Genomic DNA, 21,866 nt, shown 5'->3' on the forward strand with positions numbered 1-21,866 from the left:
AGTTTTTAAATAAACAGAAGTTTTTTACAGTTATTTTTTGTTTGTCGAAATTTGGTGATGTTTTTTATTCAGTTTACTTTTTTTTCTGAAAAGGCAATCCAGTTTCCTTCAATTTCGTCACAGTTGTCATTTCGATTAGATGAGTCGTTTTCGTGCTTTGATTTGATCGAAAATATCGAATACTTCATATTGAAGATTAGCCGTGAGTCAAACTGGTCGAATTCCGACACAAACTTGGTTCATAGTAGTAATCTATACAGGTGAACTTCGATATAACATACCCTCGATATAGCGTCACTCGATATAAGATACATTTTACCTCGATATAAGATACACCTTTCAAAATATTTTTTTTATTTCTCATTATCATCAGAATTAGTGTTTCAAGATTCAAGAACAATAGATTATAAGTCCAAATTGACCGTCCAGAGACCTCGCATTGGGGGGGGGGGCAGCATCCCAGGTGCAGGTATTGAAAGTCTGCAGGGGCTGTGCACTAATTGTGTAAGACATTTTAGTGATTTTCCAGCTCCAACTAATTTAAAATTAATGCACACCCATAATCAAAACTATGAGCAGAGCCGCTGTGATATTCATGTCAGCGATATTTAGTTTGACACTGGCAAACTGATTTTCACTTCAAGAGACTCATAAAATTCAGCATTTTGATGGAATTGAATTGATATTAACGTCTTCAAACACTGGTTTATAGAGGATGGAATGAGGTATTTAGCTTTCCACACATGGTTCTTTATTGGTTTTTGACAGCTGCTGGATGTAACACGCTGGTGAAATGTGGTCCTTTTCCATATGTTCTACTGAGAGGCGAAGAGGGGAGAAAAGCTTTTTAACCAGCAGCTGTCAAACATTGTAATGAGCATACGGTACATCCATCCTATAAATGTCATTCTCATGTTGACTACATTTCTCATCGTGACATAGGAAAGGTGGGAGCATATAGGAAAGCAAGAGTGTTCGTATTTTGATGTCCCTCAATTGAGTTTTTAAATCAAACACATTATCTGTTCATTTAAATAACATGTGTATGAGCTTTTACTCACGAGAAATTAGCAGTTGAAGTTGACACTGATTTTAAAACATAGTCAGATCAGCGTATAATATTCCCACCTCTACTAAATTTTATATACACCTTGTATGAAAGCTTCTGTCAAACACTGTTATTGATCTACACTGAACGAAAATATCCGCAATACTTCGGATGATTATTGCATTGGTCGAGCCCTTTAGCAATATGCTTTCGAATTTTGGATGATTGCCTTATGGTTGAATTCGTCATCAGCTGACGAGCATCCATATGACTGTCCTCTAAATAAAGGATGATACTTATTTGAAAATTGGCTGTACAACATACAGTGCTTAGAGGATATCAGTTTAATAATAGGATGGCTTGCAAATGCTTAAAATTGGATTGATAGTTCGATTGTTTATATTTTCATATTGAATAGCCAGGAACAGCCATTCCATCATGGATACAAAAATCTTTTGTTGGTAGACGAAACTTCTTCCACCACGAAATAGACAATCTTCGGTTCCTACGCTTTATCAATGCTCGGACCACCTCTGATAGCGATGAATATGTTTTCAGCTCGTTTCTCAGCTCAGATCAGCAAAAGACGTTCGATAGAATGATTTACATCATCGTTTTGGAGGATTTTCGTTATGTATCAATATGTACAATATGCATTTCAATTTGGGATGATAATCATTCTACAGAGAGCATTACGTATTTCAACTGAGGTCCGTTCGCTTCTCGTATCAATGTTCATCCTGTATTCGAGAGGAGCATCATCTGAGTACAAAACAATCGTCGTCCGGTTGCAGCTATCATTTGAAAAAGCAATTTCGATGTTTCGATTCGAATGGTCTGAGGTTTCATTCGAACAGAGCATGATGTTTTGGTACAGTGTAAGAGAAGAGGAGACAATAAGGGGGCGAAAACGAACCACTTTTCTGTCAAACGCGAACCAGCTCGTGATTGGTCGATTTGAAGTGCGTAAGATAGAGATAGAGATAGAGATAGAAATAAAAGAGTAAGAAGGCAATTGTCTCCTCTTCCTCTTAGTTATTGATATAGGACCAGTGGTTTAGACACATTCATTCAAAGTTTAAATCAAATCGAAACAAATTCACAAAAATGGCTCCGAAAATTCCTAAAGAATTAACTTGCAACAAAACAAGGAAACGTTCCGTTGTTGTTTTAACCGACAAAGTAAAAATAATTCAGGATGCAGAACAAGGGATGTCCATAAAATCAATAATGCATAAATACAACATAAAATCGCGAGCGACAGTTAGTGGCATCATTCGTGCGAAGCAGAAAATAATGTCGAACATTGCGGAAGTTCAAGGAAATATTGGTAAGTGCATTCATGTCAAACTCTAAACAATTTCTCATGTGTCAATCGGTTCACAGCTAACCGAAAGCGCTTCAAGAAGCCTCGATATCCAGCGGTAGACGAGGCGTTATACGTTTGGTTCCTGCAAAAACGGCAGCTAAACGTTCCTGTAAGCCACGAAATGCTTCAAGTACAGGCTCAGAAGTTCTATTCACAGATGATTGGGGAAGGTGAATATGGTAGCCGTGGGTATGTTGACAAATTTATCAAAAGGCATGATATTCGCCTTCTTAAGATAACTGAGGAAAAACTGTCCAGCAACCCTGCGGTTATCGACCAATATGTTGTAGATTTCTCGCAAGAAATGCGTTATCATAACTTGCAACCATATCAAATTTTCAACGCTGATGAAAGTGGCTTATATTTCAAAGCAATCTCATCGACAACATACGTCGACCGGAATTCTGCCAGTGCTCCTGATAGAAAAGTCAATAAAAAGCGCATAACTTTTATGCCCTGTTCAAATATGGACGGTTCTTTGAAGCTTCCACTCATGTTAATTGGAAAATACAAAAATCCTCAACCACTGAAGAACCTAAAGGATCTTCCTGTCTACTACAGAGCATCCAAAAATGCGTGGATGACGAGGGAGTTGTTCAAAAATTGGTTTTTTGAGCAATTCGTCCCGCTAGTTACTGATTTTTTAAAAGGACTAAGCCATCCTGTGAAAGCTGTTCTCGTATTGGATAACTGTTCGGCTCATTATAGTACAGAGGAATTGCGAACAGATGACGGAGCCATATTTTGCAAATTTTTGCCACCCAATACCACCGCTGTAATCCAACCGATGGATCAGCATGTTATTCAGATGGTGAAGGCTCGTTACAAGAAGATCATGACAAACGAGATTCTTGGAAGAGGTGATGATTTTCACGATAACGTCAAACGCATCAACATCAAAGATGCCATGTATTGGATTGCCCAAGCATGGGAAGCTGTTCCGGAATCTGCCATTCAGAAGTCCTGGAAAATATTGCATACGGAAACACCGGGTGATGATGAGGACGACTTGCCATTGTCCGTATTGCAAGAAAGGCTGAGGAACATAATGAATAATATTAATTAGCTGGAAACAATTGACGAGGAAAACGCAGAGTTCGAGATCCTGAAGGACGATGAAATCGTTGAGAAAATACTCAACCCATCAGTTGATGACTTCTCTTACACAACGAACCAAGATCACGAGGATAGCCAACATCTTTCTACATCGGTTGATCCTGAAGATGAAAATGTTAACGTTTCTGATGAAGCTGCTTTGAATGGAGCTGACGTTCTGCTTAGGTATGCGGAAGAGCAAGGTTGGTCGCTTAACATCCAGTTTTCTTTGCGTAAAATGAGACAAGACATCTTGAACAACATAGTAACTAGAAAGACTTGATAAATCTCAAGAGTGAATATCTTATTTGATGCATTGGTTGTTATGTAAACATGAATGGTTATTTAATTTCCTGAACTGATTTTTTTTAACTCGAAAAACTACACGATATGATAAATTCCATTGAATTCTTAACAAGTTGAATGTTACTAAATATATATTTTCGAAGAAAAATAGAATGCTAATCATAGATTATTATCAATAACCTTAATCAATAAATTTGAATAGGACCATGCATTTGTTATTTAAAACGTTTATTCCACTGGTAAATTCCATCTAAGAATATGTTTACATCTAAGAAAAATGTGTGCATCTTGTATGATTCATAGTTATGTTTAAATTTTTTTCTCCTTACTCCTCCAACAATTGCTAAAGAAGCGTCTTTTGATTTTTATTGTTTTTTTCACTTTACCCCTAATCACCGCTTACATAATATTTCATTCATATCTCAATTTCGCGTTGCTATCAACGGTAATTACCGATGCATTAATTAAATCACGCATTATTAGTAATAATTGTATTGTGAACTGAAAAAATGAAGCTGTTGTTCCTACAGGAGACTGTACTGCAGCTTATCTCCGAAGGGGGGGTTTCCTTTTGTGCAAGAAAAATATGAATTTTTTTTAAGAAAGGCTGTTTTGCACTTCTAGGTGAACAATATTACCAAAATATGCTATATTTTCTTATAATTTATCAAAATAATGCAAAATGAAATGTGTTTCTTAATTTAAAAATCATGCTTCTATATAAGATACAATTCGATATAACATACATTCGTGAAATCAAAATGTATGTTATATCGAAGTTTACCTATAGGATTACTAGTTCATAGTAGAGTCGGTGTATAATGAGTCACGCCAAGAGTGAAGCCAAGTCTACCTATTGAACTTTCAAACCGGCTACCTATCGTGCAAAGTAAACAAGCATTACGATGCTATGAGAGGTCAACGAAAGGTATTGCAATAAAATATAATCGAAGAAATGATCACAATCACGCAGTGAGCTTTAAATTGTCATGGGATACGTTTGGTAATGATCAGTCATGAGAATTTCTACTATTTTTTGATAAGGTAATTTGACAAAATCACTGATATAATTATTTACCTACTACAGTCGCTTTTTTTTTCGCTAGAAGTCATTTGAAGTTGATGTAGTTGCCAAGTGAAAAGAAAGGGAATCTTTCGAAAACCGTGAGGCGAGTTCAACTTTTGACGTAGGACTACGTCTTTCGGGAAGATGGGGGTACAACTTTGAACGTTAATAACTTAGCTGCCCCTGGACCAATTTCAATTATTTTATCAGCAATCGATCAGAAACATTTTTACGCATCGATAACAATGCTCTTGACTGTTGATTTTCAAATTGAAACTATTGAAAAAGTGGTAAATGTCAAGCATTGTCCAAAAGCTCCTAAATAACTAACAAATCCACCAATTACGTACATGCATGTGCTGCTTCCCCAACACAGTCATCAGATAATGGTTCCTAGATGAAACAAGTCGAAGTGACATTCGCCTCCGATCTTCGGGTGTGTACGAATAGGGAGGATACAATTGCGGAACATTTTGTTGCCTATTCCGAACCACACGTCCCCAACGACCACACAAAATGCTGTTTTTTTCCTTGGATTTGTTTTCCATGCACCTATGCTACCCACACCTATGCTTGGCATACACAGTTTTGGTCACGAACTGCTCATTTGCTAATAACTTTGCACACAGTTAACGGAATATAGTTCTTTTTGAAGCAGTAGATATAATAGACTGTAAGCTTGTTATAGGTATGTAAAATAAAGTAGATTTTAATGCTAGTAGTAAACTTTATTTGTTTTTGCGTTGTAAAAATGAGGTGACAAATGCTCACTACACATCTCGGAATTTAAGTGTTAAATTGATTAGTGTTGATTCAAATGTTAAGCTTTACCTAATCTTCGCATATCTATAGCCTAATCTATCAATTACTTAACTAAAATTTCAACATCTGAGTGAAAAGTTATTACCAAATGAGCAGTTGGTTTGTACAAATATGCATGTCCACACCTGGACCCTACCTATCGACCCATCAACTCATGAACCGGGAACCCCGAAGGAAGGCGTGATCAGAGATGTTATGCCTCAGAACTTCCCGGCAGCGTTGACTGGGATTGAACCCAGGCCTGCTGGGACGCTTACCACTACAACACGGGCGCCGCTGCTCTCTAGAGTTGTAATCTTGGGTCTGGCTCGACGTGGTTGTGTCAAGCGTTTCTGGTCTGATCTTCCTAGAAAATATGCGTGATGCCGTCACCTGCACTGAACACGCTAAGCGCAAAACCGTCACGGCCATGGATTTCGTCTACGCTCTGAAGCGACAGGGATGCACTCACGGTTTCGGAGGTTACAACTTTCACCAACGTAACAAAACGGCCCTTTTCAGGGCCACCAAGTTCATTTCAGTAAAAAGTTAGAATATAATTTATATAGAGTAACCCATGATTCACCCATTCAATTTGTCACTAAATACATCATGATTCAAAAATCAAATAATTTCTTAGGGAAATAAATTATGTTCTATCTTATCGGTGGGTTAAATTTTTTCCGTTTCACTTCCATTAACTGAGAAACCCTCATCGTATGCATTCTCCTGCTGCGTGACATCTTCTAAAACGTCCGAACCGTAAAAAAAAATTCGTAGTCCTACTTCAACAATGCGGTTGTCTTGTACACCACCCTCCACCTTTTATTTTCTCTTGGCTCGACTCATTATACACCGGCTCTAGTTCATAGCAGTGAGCAATTATGCGAAGATTTCGATTCGTCAGTTGGCGTGGAGCTGCTCATCAGATACTAAACGCAGGTCTCAACACTTATGTTTTCTTTCAAATATTTACAACGACTTTATTTGTATCATTATTGTAGTTTATTTTAGTATAATTATCCTGCAATATATTATTGTTGATATTGTTTCAGTTAATAGCTAAAATATTTAATCGTTAGTTGAAAAAAGACAGCTGAATACAATAAAAGCTAATCAACAATTTTGCAAACATATCAAAGCATTTCTCTTTTACTTTTAAAATGGCAAATAACTATTGTTGTACGTGTCTGTTTTGGCATAAAGCTCAAGATAAATATAAACGTCAAATGAAACAAGACGTACCTATCCTCAGATCAAAACCGACACAACGAAATGCCTTGCACGTGAGACTTTCCATCAACTCCTATCTCGATAAAGCCCCACTTTTTCAGCCTCAACAAATATAGGAAATGCTTTGCGCAGGCCCCTCGATCGATGCTGGTTGGCCGCCAGGCTGAGTTGCCTTTGGAACACACTAATTCACGTTGAATGGTAAGAAAAAGGTTCATCATCTGACGGAAAGAAACATTCAATATTAGGACCAACGAAGTAAAGTAAATGGAATGTTTCTACTCACCGAAGCCAGTACCTGGAAGGGAAGAAAACAGGGAAAACATTAGTGGACATTAGATTTGCTGCAAACTTTCTCTATCTGGCCCATAAGCCTAACGATTGCCGCATTGGCTCGATTCAGATTGGTGACGATCGCGCGAAGCGATGCCCTCTGCTGTAGCATTTTATCCGTTAAGGGTTGTCGAAATTCCAATTCTTCTACTACCGGGTCGGTCATCGTTCCGACCGAATTGAACCTTCTGGTCGGTTCCTTAGGGGGTAAAAAGCATTCCTCATCAACGGTTTTTCCCATTTGGGTTTCGAAGAAGTCGGACTGCGTATTGAGAAACCCGGTGACGATATCCTGCGTAAATGATTTCTTCAAGAATGTGGCCGTTGGCTGTTGAGTTTCATCGAAACGAAATTCTTTCATATCATCGTCCAGACGAGGAGGTATTTCATCTGAATCGATCACGTGAATGCTGGTGGCTGTTGCTGCTGCTGTAGGCGAACCACGTGATACTTTGGGTGCTCTTGGAGAGGGTGATGGAATCGGATTGGTTTGAGTGCGGAACGGCGATTTGGTAAGATCGTAGTCGATGTCGTCGCTGGAAGTCCTGCAGACATCTTCCGGTCGCTGGGGAGGAGGAAGCTGAGCTATTTCATCTCCGACTTCAACCATCAGTTCATGTTCGTTCACTTCGACGCTATCGTTCAGTGGTGGCCGTTTTCCGAGCGGTGAAGTGCGCAGCAACTCCGGAAGATCCGATGCAATTGATGCTGTTTTGAATTGGAACTTCGCAGCCGTTAAGCGAGGACTGGGCTCAACCGATTCCGAGCAGTTTTTTCCTCCTGAGAGAAAATCGCCAATGAAGGATTTGAAGTGCGATGAAGTTTCCGGCCCACTCGTAGGTACAGTGTTTTTTGCTGGAACCATGGGAGTGTCACTCAAATGGGATAGGTGTTGAGCTACCGTCTCTGGAGGTGCCCGCGCACTAGAGCTAACTGCAGCTTCCAGGAATGGAGTTGTTGCTGCGTTAGAATTTCGATTCATTGACTGTCTAGTAGTACGGTCGGATGGATTACGAAGGCGCGGCATTATGAAATCGAACTTGATAGTCCGCGAGACAGTTATTTTTTCGAAGCAACGGAATACGAGAATACAGCAACAAGAACACTTTTTTTTCTACACGGCGAATGAGAACGACTCAAATTTGAGTTTAAGTTCACTCATAATCGCCAAAAGTGCAGGAACTCAGCGATGAGTAAAATTTGTCTCATGTTTTCCCAGGGGAAAATTCCCGAATTTGAGAAAAGTAAGGATTGGATTTACTCAGTCTATTGGTACTACTCCGAGACTGAATAAAATTTTCGTCAATTTCCTCATTTTCCGGCAGATTTTTTAGGTTTTCCACAGGAAACCATGAGACAAATTTTACTCATCGCTGAGTTCCTGCACTTTTGGCGATTATGAGTGAACTAAACTCAAATTTGGGTTGTTCTCATTCGCCGTGTATAAGGGACGATCCATTCATTATGTCACACTAAATTGAGGAAAAATTTACCCTCCTCCCTCTTTTCGTGACGTATTCCCTATACCTAATACATTGCTTGTCACAAAATCATAAACATCCCCCCTTAGAGCGTGACATAATATGTGCATCACCCCTAACCACCAGCACGTGGTGACTGAAAACTCGTGTGTCGTGAATCGGTTCGAAATATTTCAATTCAAATTCTTTATGAAATGTGTCACGACGCAGAGTGCCAAACGCATTCGCCCGGTGGGTATGCAATGCAAACTCTGCATTTACGACATGATGTTGTGAGACCATTCTAGTAACGCATGTGGGTTGGGAATGAACGATGAGGGAGTAAACACTCTAGGGTTCATGCATATATTATGTCACGCTCTAAGGGGGGAGGGGGGTCTAAGATTTTATGACAAGCAATGCATTAGGTATAGGAAAAACGTCACGATAGGAGGGGGGGTAATTTTTTGCTCGATTTAGCGTGACATAATTAATGCATGGACCCCTAGTACTTAGGTCGCGGCCAGAGTAGACGCGACGCGCGACGCAAGAAATAATAATAAATAATAAGATTCTTTTGAATTGGTCGCGTCGCGTCTACTCTGGCCGCGTCCTTTCTTAGAGGACTTTAGGATAACCCTGATAAGCTCACACGATTATTAGATGTTAGGTTACCCAAGAAGGTCACTGACTGACATCGCCTGTGTCCGAATAGATGCAATAAGATCAATGGAATTTCAACTAGAAAATTAATCTTTCTTAATCCTATGGCTCAACCCATAACTTATAGTTGGAGCTGTCCTCAAAAAATGGGAACAAAAACATAAGCCTTAAACACAAAATCCAATAAACCATAGCCGCTTACCTCATTGTTCGGTAGTAATCTTCACCGCATCATCCGCAATCTGCTCCACTGGTTGGTTGGCACCCGACCGATCCTGACATGAGACTACAACCGTCTGACTCTGTGCTTCTCTGATGTTTGCAATCGGTCGCTCAAACGCTGACTTCTCACGGTACAACCTGCTATCGTTGTCGGTAGACGTGTCGGTGATTACGACATGTGGAATCGTAGATATATCCTGGAACATCCCAAGACCCGTATCCAATACCCGATTGGCATCACCGAGCGAAACTTCCGGCAAATTTGGAGACGGAGGAACAACGGGCACCGTTATTGGGTGTTCAGCCGCTTCTGCACCCGGAACCGGTAGAGACACGTGCTGAAGTTGTTGCTCTGCCAGCTCCTCTTGTTGTGGACGCTCGTGGATCGGAAACAGGCGTGTTTGGTTTTGTTCACGGATTGAGCTGAGTTCGTCTTGGGTGGTTGAAATATCACGCAAGACCGGTTGCCCTTCGATGTCCGCCGGAAATGATTGACGTGGTAGTGGAACTGCACGATCGCCCAATAAATGGGAAATCCATTGCATCAAAGCCTGCATCGGTTCAAACTGTTCAAGGTCGTCACCACCACAGTCGACTTCAAAATGTGTTCTTAGCTTCTTTCGTACGATGACAGAGTTTTCACCGTAGGTAGGAACCTTTCTGTGGGCTTTGCGAGCGTTGCAAGGACGGTCGACGGGGCGTTCCACGTACGACGATGATTCGGTTGACGCTGAAACTGGAGCAAGGGCAACACCATCTTGCTGTTTCGATTGTACTGCTTCCGTTGTTGGAACTGGCTCCGAAGCAGTGATTTGCATCGGTTCTGATGTCTGTTTCGGTTCTTTTTGTATGGGCACATCCGATGGGGCCTCTTCTGCAGAAACTTTCTCCTTGTTTATTTCCACAGCCTATGAAAGATCGTACTGACGGACTACAAATTTCGCTATCATCATAACTGTATTATTTATCTCATACCTGAACAGCCGTGTCATCCTCTGTACATTTCGCTACCACCACATCCGTCGGGGTCGGACCTTTGATTGCACTGAGATCCGTGTTGAATAATCGTTCAAACCGGTCGGGAACTCTCCGAATTGCAGCCGTAGGAATCCCTGCGATAGGTGTCGAAAAACTTATCCCGGTACCCAGAGGGGGTGGCATTAGTTCCACTTTCGGCAATGGCACCTCATCCAGTTCTTCAAACCTACCGCCAGCATCCGGACGTCGAAGGCTTGGAAACTCCTGCAGCAATCGGTTTCGAACGTCAGTATCACTGAGAGGCATGGGACTGTCGACTCCCAGAAACGCTCCTGCATCTCCCGGTGGACCCAGATCTAATTCCCCAATGCTTTCACGAACGAGTGGCTCCAGCACGATCGGTTCTTCAAGGAGCAGTTCCTTCGGAGGCATCGCCTGGGAGACACATTCAGATCGTCTACAGCCCGTTCTATCCCGTCCGTCTGTCGTCGGGAGTTTTGCTGTTGCTGCTGTGGCGGCGGTTCATCACTCCTTTTCTCAATATCATCTAGCACTTGTCTGAGATCATTGTTTTCTTCCCTCGCAATCTCCGAATCGGGAGCGGTTGGCACTTTCAGGAACTTCATGTTCCACTGCCGTGGGAGCCGGAACGTAGTGGATCACAGCAGGCAGAACTACCTCTCGCTGCCGTTTATCACGGATTCGCTTTTGGGTGAGTTCCGACTTTTCTGAAAATGCGAAACTTCGTTACAAAAATTTAGAACTTCCGAAACTGTGAAGAAAACATACTTTCCAACAGTTGATAATACGTCTCCAGTTGTGCGACCTCCGCTGCCGTGTTGCAGCTGTTCCAAGGTAAAATAATTACAATAAAAACAATTATTGTTACGCTGGTAGTCCCCAAACGATGTAGAGCTTCAAATATAAAATTTAATGAAAATTTGCCGCGGGAAAAATAAGTCCTTAGTAGATACTTATACGCCAGCTCATGGTACTCTCGATCGGACAGAAGATCCGTTTTACGACTCGGTTTCGGTGTCCGAAGAAGCCGTTGGAACACTTTTTTTAACCTCATTTTGACGTGACGAACATCCAGAAAAGAAAATCAAGTGGATTTTTTTTACGTTTAAATACTTCAAGCTGAATATTGCATTAGGTCCTAAGTAACATTGACAGATTCTCTTTGCATCCCCACGGCCATGTAAAGACATTCCCAGGCAGCGTTGCCAGGTCATTTTCAGATAAATCTGGAGCAGTTAAAATATAAAATCTGGAAAAATCTGGAATGCTCCTAAAAATCCTGTTTTTAGCATAATGCTATTGAAATCAAAGTGATGTGCCAATCTCCCGTAAAAATCGGTTTGTATAGAGATTTTCACGTCCGGTTGTATTGATCAGTTCACGAAGATTTGCCGCACTCTTCTCTCACCCGTAAGTTTTGACAGTTTTGGGTGGTTTGTTTTGGCTCCCATTCGTTGCTATCTCTTTTACTCAGAAGCAAAATGATAGGGAGCAAAAAGTGAGGTTAGGGACCGTGCACTGATCTATTGGTGCGATATGTGAGAGCGTGTTAGTTAATATTCGAGAAAAATACATAACAAATCGATGTCAAACTCATTTTGACAGATCTACTTTCATACATTTTATAGGTTAGCCAGAGGAAAATAATAAACACCTTTACACGGCGTTGCTCCCGCTAGTGTGCGTGGGTTAAACGTCACTAATCTCTATGATCATCTGGAATTTATTCAAAGAACCAGAATGTCTATGAATTCCATGTTTAAATAAATTAAATAAAGCAAATAAGTTATCAGCATTCCTAAAGTTATCCAAAAGTAAAAAAAAAAAGAAACAGTGTACCCAAAATGTTTAAACACAGACAAACAGACATAACACTCGCAAGTTGTTCATCGAACAAGCAATTAACGGTCAATTTAAAAGTATCGTAGTTGGTAGTACCGCCACCTGTGGCGCGCATAGTCAATTCCCTTGCGTTTGACGTTTATACACTACCGCCATCTGTTCAGCGTACTACCCACTATAGTGTACTCAACAGATGGCAATACTGTTTTAGCGACGATGTTTTACAGTGAGAAATATTCAATGTGTTATGTCTGTTTGTCTGTGGTTTAAATATCCATTACGCAGCATTTCAAAAAATGAGTAAAATTGTTGGTACAATGCAGTAGAAAATATTTATAGAATTGCTTTTAAACCTGTTTTTTTTTTATTATGGGAAGCAAAGAATCGGTTTAGTCCTTACTATTCGTTCGTAGTCGTTTAGTTTATTAGATCTAAATAATTACCCTGAGGTTGACCAGACTTACAATTTAATTCTTGACATCACATCACATCACAACACCCGGTGGACCAGTAGGCGATTTAATTTTAAACTTAAATTCTCCTGGCTGAAGTGAGAACCAAAACCTAATATCGCGGTACTCATGCACAGTTTACCTAAACAACGAGTAACTTTATTTTATGCCAAAGAAATTTTTTATTATGTAACTAAAATGAAAGTCTGAAAGCGTCATTTTTGAAGTATCAGGATTATATTTTTCCGGGGTCCTAGATAATGAATTTTTTTCTTAGTCTGAATTTACTTGGAACTCTTCACAGGATATATTCGTCCTTTTTTAGGGTTCCATTTGAATCATCCTAGAATTCCATTATACTTCTTTTCTGGATTCCTCTAAATAATCTTGATAATATCCGAACTTGTTCAGTACCATTCTTACAGTTCTTATCATTAACTCTTATAATCTCTTATAAATCACTCTCCAAATCCACAATTCTCTCAAACTGGTAATAATTTCCATTTTTCTCTACGAAATTCCCTTAGAATATTCTTAATAATTTCCGTGGTACACGCTTCAGAATGGCTCACACATTCTTCCCAGACTAATACGATAATTCCCTTTGAACTGCTTTGTAGGAAAGGTCAGAATTATTTTGAAATCCTCTTTAGTACTTCCTATAAGTACTCACGTACTTTGCCAAACTGGCTTTGAAAGTCTTCCAGAAATTTCCAGATCTTCTTTTCGCAGAATTCCATTTAAATTTCGTAAAATATTATAAAAATGAATTTCCATAGAAACAGTGGACAGCATTCCATTGATATTTTTCTCATCAATCGTATCAGCATACTCCTTAAGTTTCATCTTAAGAATTTTCTATGATTTCTCTTCTCTCTTTCTGACTTTTTCCTTTCTTCTCAAAATCTTCATGCAATTGTCATCCGAGTTTTGAAAAAAACAATTGACACCGCCTCCAACCAGAGGTTGCACATACTGCATACTTAACACTAGACAACTGATAACACATCACAACAGTATGCAAATTTTCAGGTTGCGAAAAGATACACCAGTTGGAGCGGGATTCGAGCACTCACAATACGCCTTTTTAATGCACCACCAACGTAGAGTGCGCCACGCGAGTTCGAGAAGAAACGTCAACCAAACCGTTTGTTTACATCAGAATAAGTATTTTCCCCAACGCAAATAACAGCATTTTTCATTCAAAATCTTGCCAATTTCCATCGGTAATTTTCTTATTGTACGATTTTCCACAAATCTGAACTGATTTGCACCTTAACTATTCACACACAAGAAATCCGGGAGATCATAACCACTAAGGCACTTTTCTAATTTTCCATTTTTCTCAACAAAAATATTCCTGAACACCAGCAGGATATTTTCAAAAACGTTACAGAATTAAATTTTTCAATTGGGTTCTTTAATTTTGAAAAATATATCGGTTTTTATATATCATCTGAAAGAGCTTCGTTTTCTGAGCACAGCGATATTTTTTTCAACCCCACGCACTTTCATCTCGATTTTTAAATCATGATTTAAAGCAAAATAATAACTTCACTGTTTGACACTAAACTGATAAACTGACAGCTCGCTCCCATACAAAGTGACACCGAGGGGCGCTAATTAGGTGATTTTTACAAATGTAATCGTACTTGTTTAAAATAGTTCCAGTGTGCCAAAATTGATGAAATTTTGGGTTTGGGTTCCATTTTTAATGCAGATTACGAATATGCATTTACCTCAATACCCTTAAAGAACCCAATTGTAGATTAAGTTTTGCAGCATCTCAGATGAATCAATTTATCAGGAAAAGTAAAAAAGTGTTCCGCTTCCTATGTCTCAAGGCAAAAATTTATGCTCACAACACTCTTTTTGACGTTCTTCTATTCACCACCAGAAGTTGAATCGATCGTTTAGTTTCTATTAAAAAGGCCTATACTTCTGAACGACGGGTGACGCCGCCCAACCACTCTACTCAGAATTAACTTGAAATTCTCCTTTGCTTTCACAACGAATACGCCTCACACGTCACTGTATTCAGAATTACCTTAAAAATCTGAATTCTAGGGTTATTATACCGTCCTCATAAATCACGTAAAGTGCTCACGGCCAACCAGAACAACTCAGCTTCTAAATTTAATAAATACAGAGCATTTTCTTTCAATACAAAATTTACTCATATTTGGAAAAACCTGCAGTTTTTCATTACACTCAAAGATAAATTAAATCAAAAAAGCTTAAAAAGTATGCAGATTCCCGCTTCACCTTTTGAGTCCGAGCCATGATTACTTCGGTAGTAGTCATGCATGATTAAATTCGAAATAATCTTCCCAGTATTAAATTTTATTCTTTTTCAATAATGATATATAATCAAAATAGATTTAAATTCAATCAAAAATTAATAAAACAGAATCAAAAATGATTAAAATTTATTCAAAAAAGATAATCTTCAATCATATCAACCATGATTAAACTGGGATTAGTATCAATAGTTTAATTTTTAGAAAGAGAATATTAATTTTTAATCATTCGATATGATTAAACTGAGTTTAATGTCAAATTGATTAAATTTCAAGCAAAATGGGAATAGTTTAATTTATCAGTGTAGCTTTGAGTAACTGCAGGTTTCCCCCCCCCCCCCCCCAAATATTAGGTAATTTCGTATGGAAAGAAAATGCTCTGTATTTATTGAATTTAGAAGCTGAGTTGTTCTGGTTGGCCGTGTGCACTTTATGTGATTTATGAGGTAACTAAACTCAAATTTGGGTTTTTCTCATTTGCCGTGTAGCTTACTCAGTACTGAGTACACGCTATTACAAAACTTCCAAAATTTGGGTAGAATCCATCCAGATCGTTCAAAACTGAACCTACACGAAACGAAAATCAATTATTTAATTCATGTGTTTCACTTATACATTTTTGCCAAAGCATCAGCCTTATACATTCCATAAGACAAACCACATAGGTTCTATTAGAATGCATAAAAGGTATGTGTGACCGCTTATACATTTCATTTGACACATGATCTTTATTAACTTTTTGCAAGGCGTCTGCTTATTAGTTGACTTATACATTTTATGAATAATCAGCAATGGAAATTTGCCAAAAGGTATAAGGAGATTTCTATCCGTGTACCCAAAAAAGGGGTAAACTGAGTTGGGAGTGTCAAGTTGACAAATGAACAACGTCGAACGGTTTCATGTCAATGTTGTTCATTTGTCAACTTGTCACTCCCAACACAGTTTACCCATTTTTGGGGTTGGTTCAATTTTAACCGATTTGGGTGGATTTTACTCAAATTTGGGAAGTTTTGAAATAGCGTGTTGAACCTACCCTTCGTTGAATGGTCGTGAATACACGTGAACGAGTTCTAACTGGACAGCCACCTATGTTTCAATAGAAATTTGCGCTGCAATATTTCCCGAATATCTCGCTAGCAATTTTGCATACGAGTTTTCATGTTGCTGGAAAGATGCATTTCACCAGCGACGTCGACCAGTGATGCAGACCTCCTGAGGGGCAATCGATCATGTGTTAGAAAAGGACATTAAATTTAAATTATTTCTTATCTTCGCAAGAATGTTTTTGATTAATTCCGAACAGGTTGACTTTTTTTTTAATTTATATGATTGATAACTGCTAGACTCTAGACTGCTTGGTGATAATCTGTGATACAAGGCCGATGAAAACAGCTCAATACTGAGTTGGATTCGCTTCAAAAAAGGTGGGGAACTTAGTGGATGAGTTAAATTTTCTTCGATTTTCCTCGAAAATTCTGTCGAATACCAGGTAATTTGTTCAAAATACTTCTCAGGAATCCCTTCATTTATGCGGTGGTTGGCATTAACAACCCTCCGCTATATCTCTGCCGTCCTTCAACCGGTTGAGCCGAACTTCTGTATATAACTAGTTTATGGTTGACACTAATCACATGCAAAAAATCAGCGCAAACGGCTGAAGGATAGTTGACAAACAGCGGTAGGTGGACGTCACCACTCACCGCATAAATGGAGGAATTACTGTAATCACATATTTTAATGTCGTTATCGTTTTTGCGGGGTAGCAACACCGCCGAACACCGAAAAAAAAAATAAGGGTGTAGCTATTGGTTGCACCTTTGTTTACAAACAAATGATGGTGAGTTGTCAATGACTCGCGCTTATTGCTGCTTATACTACACCAGTTTAGTGTAGCAAAAACGGGATCGGGTATCAAGATTGGGTCTGTTTGTTTTCTGACAAACGTCAGTTTGCTCGTTTGTTTTTAAAACCTAGCTCAGGTTGAGGTTCACACTGACAAAAAGTTCGGTTTCGCACTGGGTTGGATCTGGTGTGAACCCCGATAATAACCGGCGCCGGTGGTGTAGTGGTAAGCATGACTGCTTTCTCACCCCAATGGGTCTGGGTTCAATCCCAGCCGAGGTCAGTGGGATTTTTCTGTGGCATAAAAATCTCTGGTCACGTCTTCCTTCGGAAGGGAAGTCAAGCCGTTGGTCCCGGCCCATGTGTGTTGAGAGTGGGTGCGATATCCTACGCAGGTGTGGAAGCTGCCTTCCTGCACATTCGGTTGCCGTCAATGGATGGCAATCGATGTCCGTCGGTGATTGGCACTAGATTGCGGAACAGAAACCGACGTTAAATAAAGGAAACTTCGTTCAAAATAGTTAACATATGTGAGCGTAGTCCTACGTCAACTGTTCGTACAACCCCATTGGGCTGTCCCTTGTAGGTTTTTTTTACGTTAAAAATACCGTTCAAACGTAAACGACAATATGGGCAATCATAATTTCTTTCGGTTTAATGATCTTGCATCATGGAATTTGTGATACCTTGAACGGATTTGTGGTTTCTCCGGTAAATGAAACTATTCTTACCAACGTTTGAGTTTTGAGAGATATACACATATATTTTCTGGTTTTCTGTCTTCCATTCCTCTGTTGCACAGACTACCGGTTTATTTTTGTTCTTGTTTCAATGGTTTTGTACATAAGAGAAAACTTGTGTAAATTTCACCGACTTGCGGCTGATGGCACCATCATCAGTTGTAAATTGAAAATTGAAATGTATGCACGAATAATTGGTAGAACGGGAATAAACGGCATTTGGAAAGAGAATGTGTTCACATGTATGTGTGCACTCGTGCTGTAAGCCGATTTTTGTTTGTCTTCTGTGTGTATGTGTGTGAGTGTGTATGTATGATAGAAAAGTGATTCACTGATTGATTTCTCATTTGCGCGTCGTTTTTCATCATAATCTTTGTTTGTTTGTTTGTATGTTTATTCCTAGAGAAAAGGATAGCATTATGCATTTAGTACTATCTGTGGCACCATTCTGAGAGATTTGATATGTTTTGATTTTCAATTTATCATATTTTTCGTTCAGTGAGGCCAACCGAAAAACTATAGGAATTTTTTTGCATTTGCGGTGCTCTCAATCTGTCACCTAAACTTAGGCCTAAGAAGCAAGTTTTGGTTGATTTCGTAGAGTCATTCGTTTCATGTTTTCAATTAGTCGTGTGTGTGTGTGTGTGTGTATGTTTATTTGTGTTTCAGTGTTGCCATCGAGCAACATTCTAGAAAGTTTGATGGACTCATGTTTCGATCGTTGGTAACTTTCTTGACATTTCCAGAATGTTGGACGATTTTGTAGTTTGACATAGTTTTCGTGCATTGTTTTTTGTTTTTTTTTTTTTCATTTCAGAGTGTGCTACTGTTGGAGCGAAAGGCTTTCGCTGTTAGATTAAACCTTCATTTTGCTGGTGTAATTTTGATTTCGTCGAATGGAAATATTTGTTACTCTTTCTGGTGGCTCTTTCACTCTGTTTGTGTTTGTGTGTTTTGTGTGTTCTGTGTGTCTTCAGTTCACAGTATGTTCGAGATTGAGTTGATTGTTGCTGCCATTTGCTGGTCGTGTTTCGTTTCGATTATTTTGATTTCAGTCGAGAGTTCATCGCATTTTCGAAAATCTTGAAATAAAGGATACGAGTGAGAAGATTTGTATGCTGCCGTTGTGATATTCAACCATAACTTCTTCAGGGCATCTTTTTGTTTTGATTTGCTGCATTCAAAGAATCTCCCTATATCAGTTATTCTATTTTATATATATATACTTAATATATGATAAGTAAATGCCTCAGCCAGTATGATATCTTCTTGTTTAGTGTTTTTAGGACCTAAACTTATGTGGTAATCACTATTATCCTATGTTCATTTTTGTATTTATTTATTTTTTGTAATATAACGATATGTTTCTTTGCATAAGAACCGATTATATCAGTATAATATCTGTGACTCTTCATTGTTTTTTTTTATTTATTTTTTTTTATTTTTGTGGCAAGTAATCATTGTTCTGCGGACGAAAATATTTAATAGTTTTAACGTTGTATCGATTATATATCTTACATCGTTGCCGAAATAGTACAAATCAATTAGAAGAGTTTAAATTTCTAGAATGATCGTTGCCGTGTAGTTTCCATCAGTTCGATTAGTTCAAGACGTCTATAAACGCTGCAGTGTGTGAATGTGGTTGTGCCTGGCAAAAGGTTGATCAAACGAACTTACTAGTCAAGCCATCGATGGTTATAAATTCTAGTATTTAGTGAGGTGTTTCTCTTGATGCCATAAAACGTTAGCTGCCACTATTTAAGTCTTGGAACAAGTAGGCCATGTTCACTTCAGTGTTTATCAAGTCTGCCATAGATCATAAAAATTGCACTTTGAGAAAAGAAAACGGCATTTCGAAACTGTTTGTGTTAGATTGTGGTAGCCTTCAAACATATAGTTGTCGTTCCTTTCCTATCTTGAACGGACATGATGAAAACTGTAGTGTCAGAATTGACTGGAGTACTCAGTGAAAAAAAAATATGCGACTTACGACTGCAGCATGCTATGAAGGTCCGTGATAACTGATAAGTAAATCTATTGTCTAACTGTCAATTATTGTACAGGGCCTACCGAAAGTTATTGACGTGAATTGATATTTGACAGGCTGGTCCGTCAATCGGCTTAATCGATTTGAATGGAACCAGAGATGGCCATGACGGTCGTAAAAACCATAAGTCAACAATAGGTCACACATTCGGTGCTGGTGAAAGACTGCCACGTGTTTAGTCCAGCCGAACCGCTCGAACCGAGGGTCGAAATTTTCCTCTCTCTATTTTGTTGGATTTATTTTGTTATCCATTAAGATGTGTTCTGTTCTGTTTTATCACACTTTGGGATAAGATTATTTATGAGGAAGCTTGGTATAATTGTTTAAATTTATTGGTGGTAACATTGTAACTTGTTTACTTCTTAAGTGTGGCTGTTGTTGTTCTCATAATTATTTTTTTAAAGGTGGAGGGAGTTGTTCGTTTGGTAAAATCATGCAAAAAAGTTACTCGCCGGCTTCTGGAATTTCGCATCTTATCACCTTTCAATATTTATATATCTCTTTAAGGAATGCTTTTATTCACTATTTATATCGTTAATATGTATATATTTATCGGCAAGGACAATAAGGACATTGATTGATATGTATTAGTTCATTTTGAAATAGTGCGTGCTGATTCTTGCTTTTGTTTTTACTGTACCATAATATATACTCTCCTAAATAACAATATACCACAACGAGTGAAAACTTTTTTAAAGTTCTGTGCCATTTTCAGAAAATACATACCTCCACTTCATGTTTGTCTGACTGACGAATCAACAGGCGCTATTGGGTAGGACACACATTTATGAAGTACCATTCCATTCTCTCGCTCTCATCTTCAGCTTTCGCTTTTTCTGTAGCCATTCTGCGCCCTGAATCTCTTTTCTATATGTAAGCTTGTTTGTTTATGCAACTAGAAACTTAACGGCTTTACAACAAAAACGTGAGGGGTAAAAGTTTTGGTGTTTGAAACGAAAATAAATAAATTAAATAAAAACACAACCTGTACAATAATTTAGAAGTAAACGCTACTTTTTTTTCTGGTAGTATTTTGATTATGATTTTGTGTCATTCTATCGCTGATTTTGTCTGTTTCCGGAAACTTTTCCTTCTAGATACGCTTGCTATTTGTGGATGCATCACTGCTGCTCTACTTAGCTGCTTAGTGCTTGTTGTAGATGATTCGTTTTTCGCCTGCGGTGTGCTCGATCTGGTGCTTGACCTATAGGGGAAACATGAAGGTATGATATGATGAGTTGAGAGTATTGTTTATTGAATCTTAACTTATCTGCCAAATCGTCTTGGTGTCTTTGCCCCACTTATTTCGTAGGCAATAACCCAAGTAACCTAGTAAACTACTAAATACCCTTTTGCAATGTAAGCTTTATATTTGCCGCATATCTGCCCTATAAAGGTCAACTATCCAAGTAACCAACAAGCTAATTGCCCTTTTTTGCAATACATACAATGACATACAAAAAATATAATGCTCGGAAGCCCTATATTAACTTTATATTAGAAAAAAAAACAGCGATTAGCGGGTAAATAACGGGCTTGCTGGTTACTTGGGAACCGCAAGAGCACCGAAGACACCAATACTACCATTTAGACGGAATTGATTTTCGGTAGAAACTCGCACGTTTATCACACTTGTTTAAAAGTGCAACCGCGGGGGTGATATGTCAAGCTCTCTAATATTCTGTAATAAACAATTAGGTGTTTCATACTGCTTCTGACAGCACTCATCATAAAATTTCGGACACTAAGATAATGTCGGGAAAAAATATATACACATAATTCAACTAAACTGATTGTTTATTTCAGTAAAGTAGACGTATATCGACAGCAAACGTAGCTTATTTGAATGTAAATTTTTTGTCTGTAAAACTCTCGAACTTTCTGTGGATTCCCTTAGTGGTGGCGCGTGCCTCCATCTCCTCTTGAAATCATTGATGACATTTGCTTTCCTCTTTCTTTCGAATAGTTTCCGCTTAACCAGAGCCCAGTACCTTTCTTTTGGGCAAAGTTCTGTAAAGTTTGGGAGAATGGCTGTTTTGGCACGTATT

At 38.8% G+C, this 21,866-nt stretch overlaps 2 protein-coding genes across 4 annotated transcripts in view; one reads left to right on the forward strand and one right to left on the reverse strand.

The window, feature by feature from the left end:
- LOC135697001 (uncharacterized) overlaps positions 1 to 3,483 on the forward strand; it is a 76,228-nt gene extending 72,745 nt beyond the window's left edge. The window contains exons 13-14 of the mRNA XM_065216544.1: positions 2,435 to 2,606; positions 3,126 to 3,483. Of these exons, the coding sequence (XP_065072616.1) occupies positions 2,435 to 2,606; positions 3,126 to 3,483 (530 nt within the window). The remainder of the gene's footprint in view (positions 1 to 2,434; positions 2,607 to 3,125) is intronic.
- A 15,027-nt stretch (positions 3,484 to 18,510) lies between these two features.
- The window catches only part of spab (space blanket), a 136,836-nt gene continuing 133,480 nt past the window's right edge, over positions 18,511 to 21,866 (reverse strand). For all 3 annotated transcript variants that reach the window (XM_065216603.1, XM_065216604.1, XM_065216605.1), the window contains exon 7: positions 18,511 to 21,022. In XM_065216603.1, the coding sequence (XP_065072675.1) occupies positions 20,963 to 21,022 (60 nt within the window). In that variant the 3' untranslated portion in view covers positions 18,511 to 20,962. The remainder of the gene's footprint in view (positions 21,023 to 21,866) is intronic.

Source organism: Ochlerotatus camptorhynchus, unplaced genomic scaffold (genome assembly GCF_037179485.1).
Source record: "Ochlerotatus camptorhynchus isolate MF236.1 unplaced genomic scaffold, CSIRO-AGI_Acam_v1.1 ptg000064l, whole genome shotgun sequence".
NCBI classification, from domain to species: Eukaryota; Metazoa; Arthropoda; class Insecta; order Diptera; family Culicidae; genus Ochlerotatus; species Ochlerotatus camptorhynchus.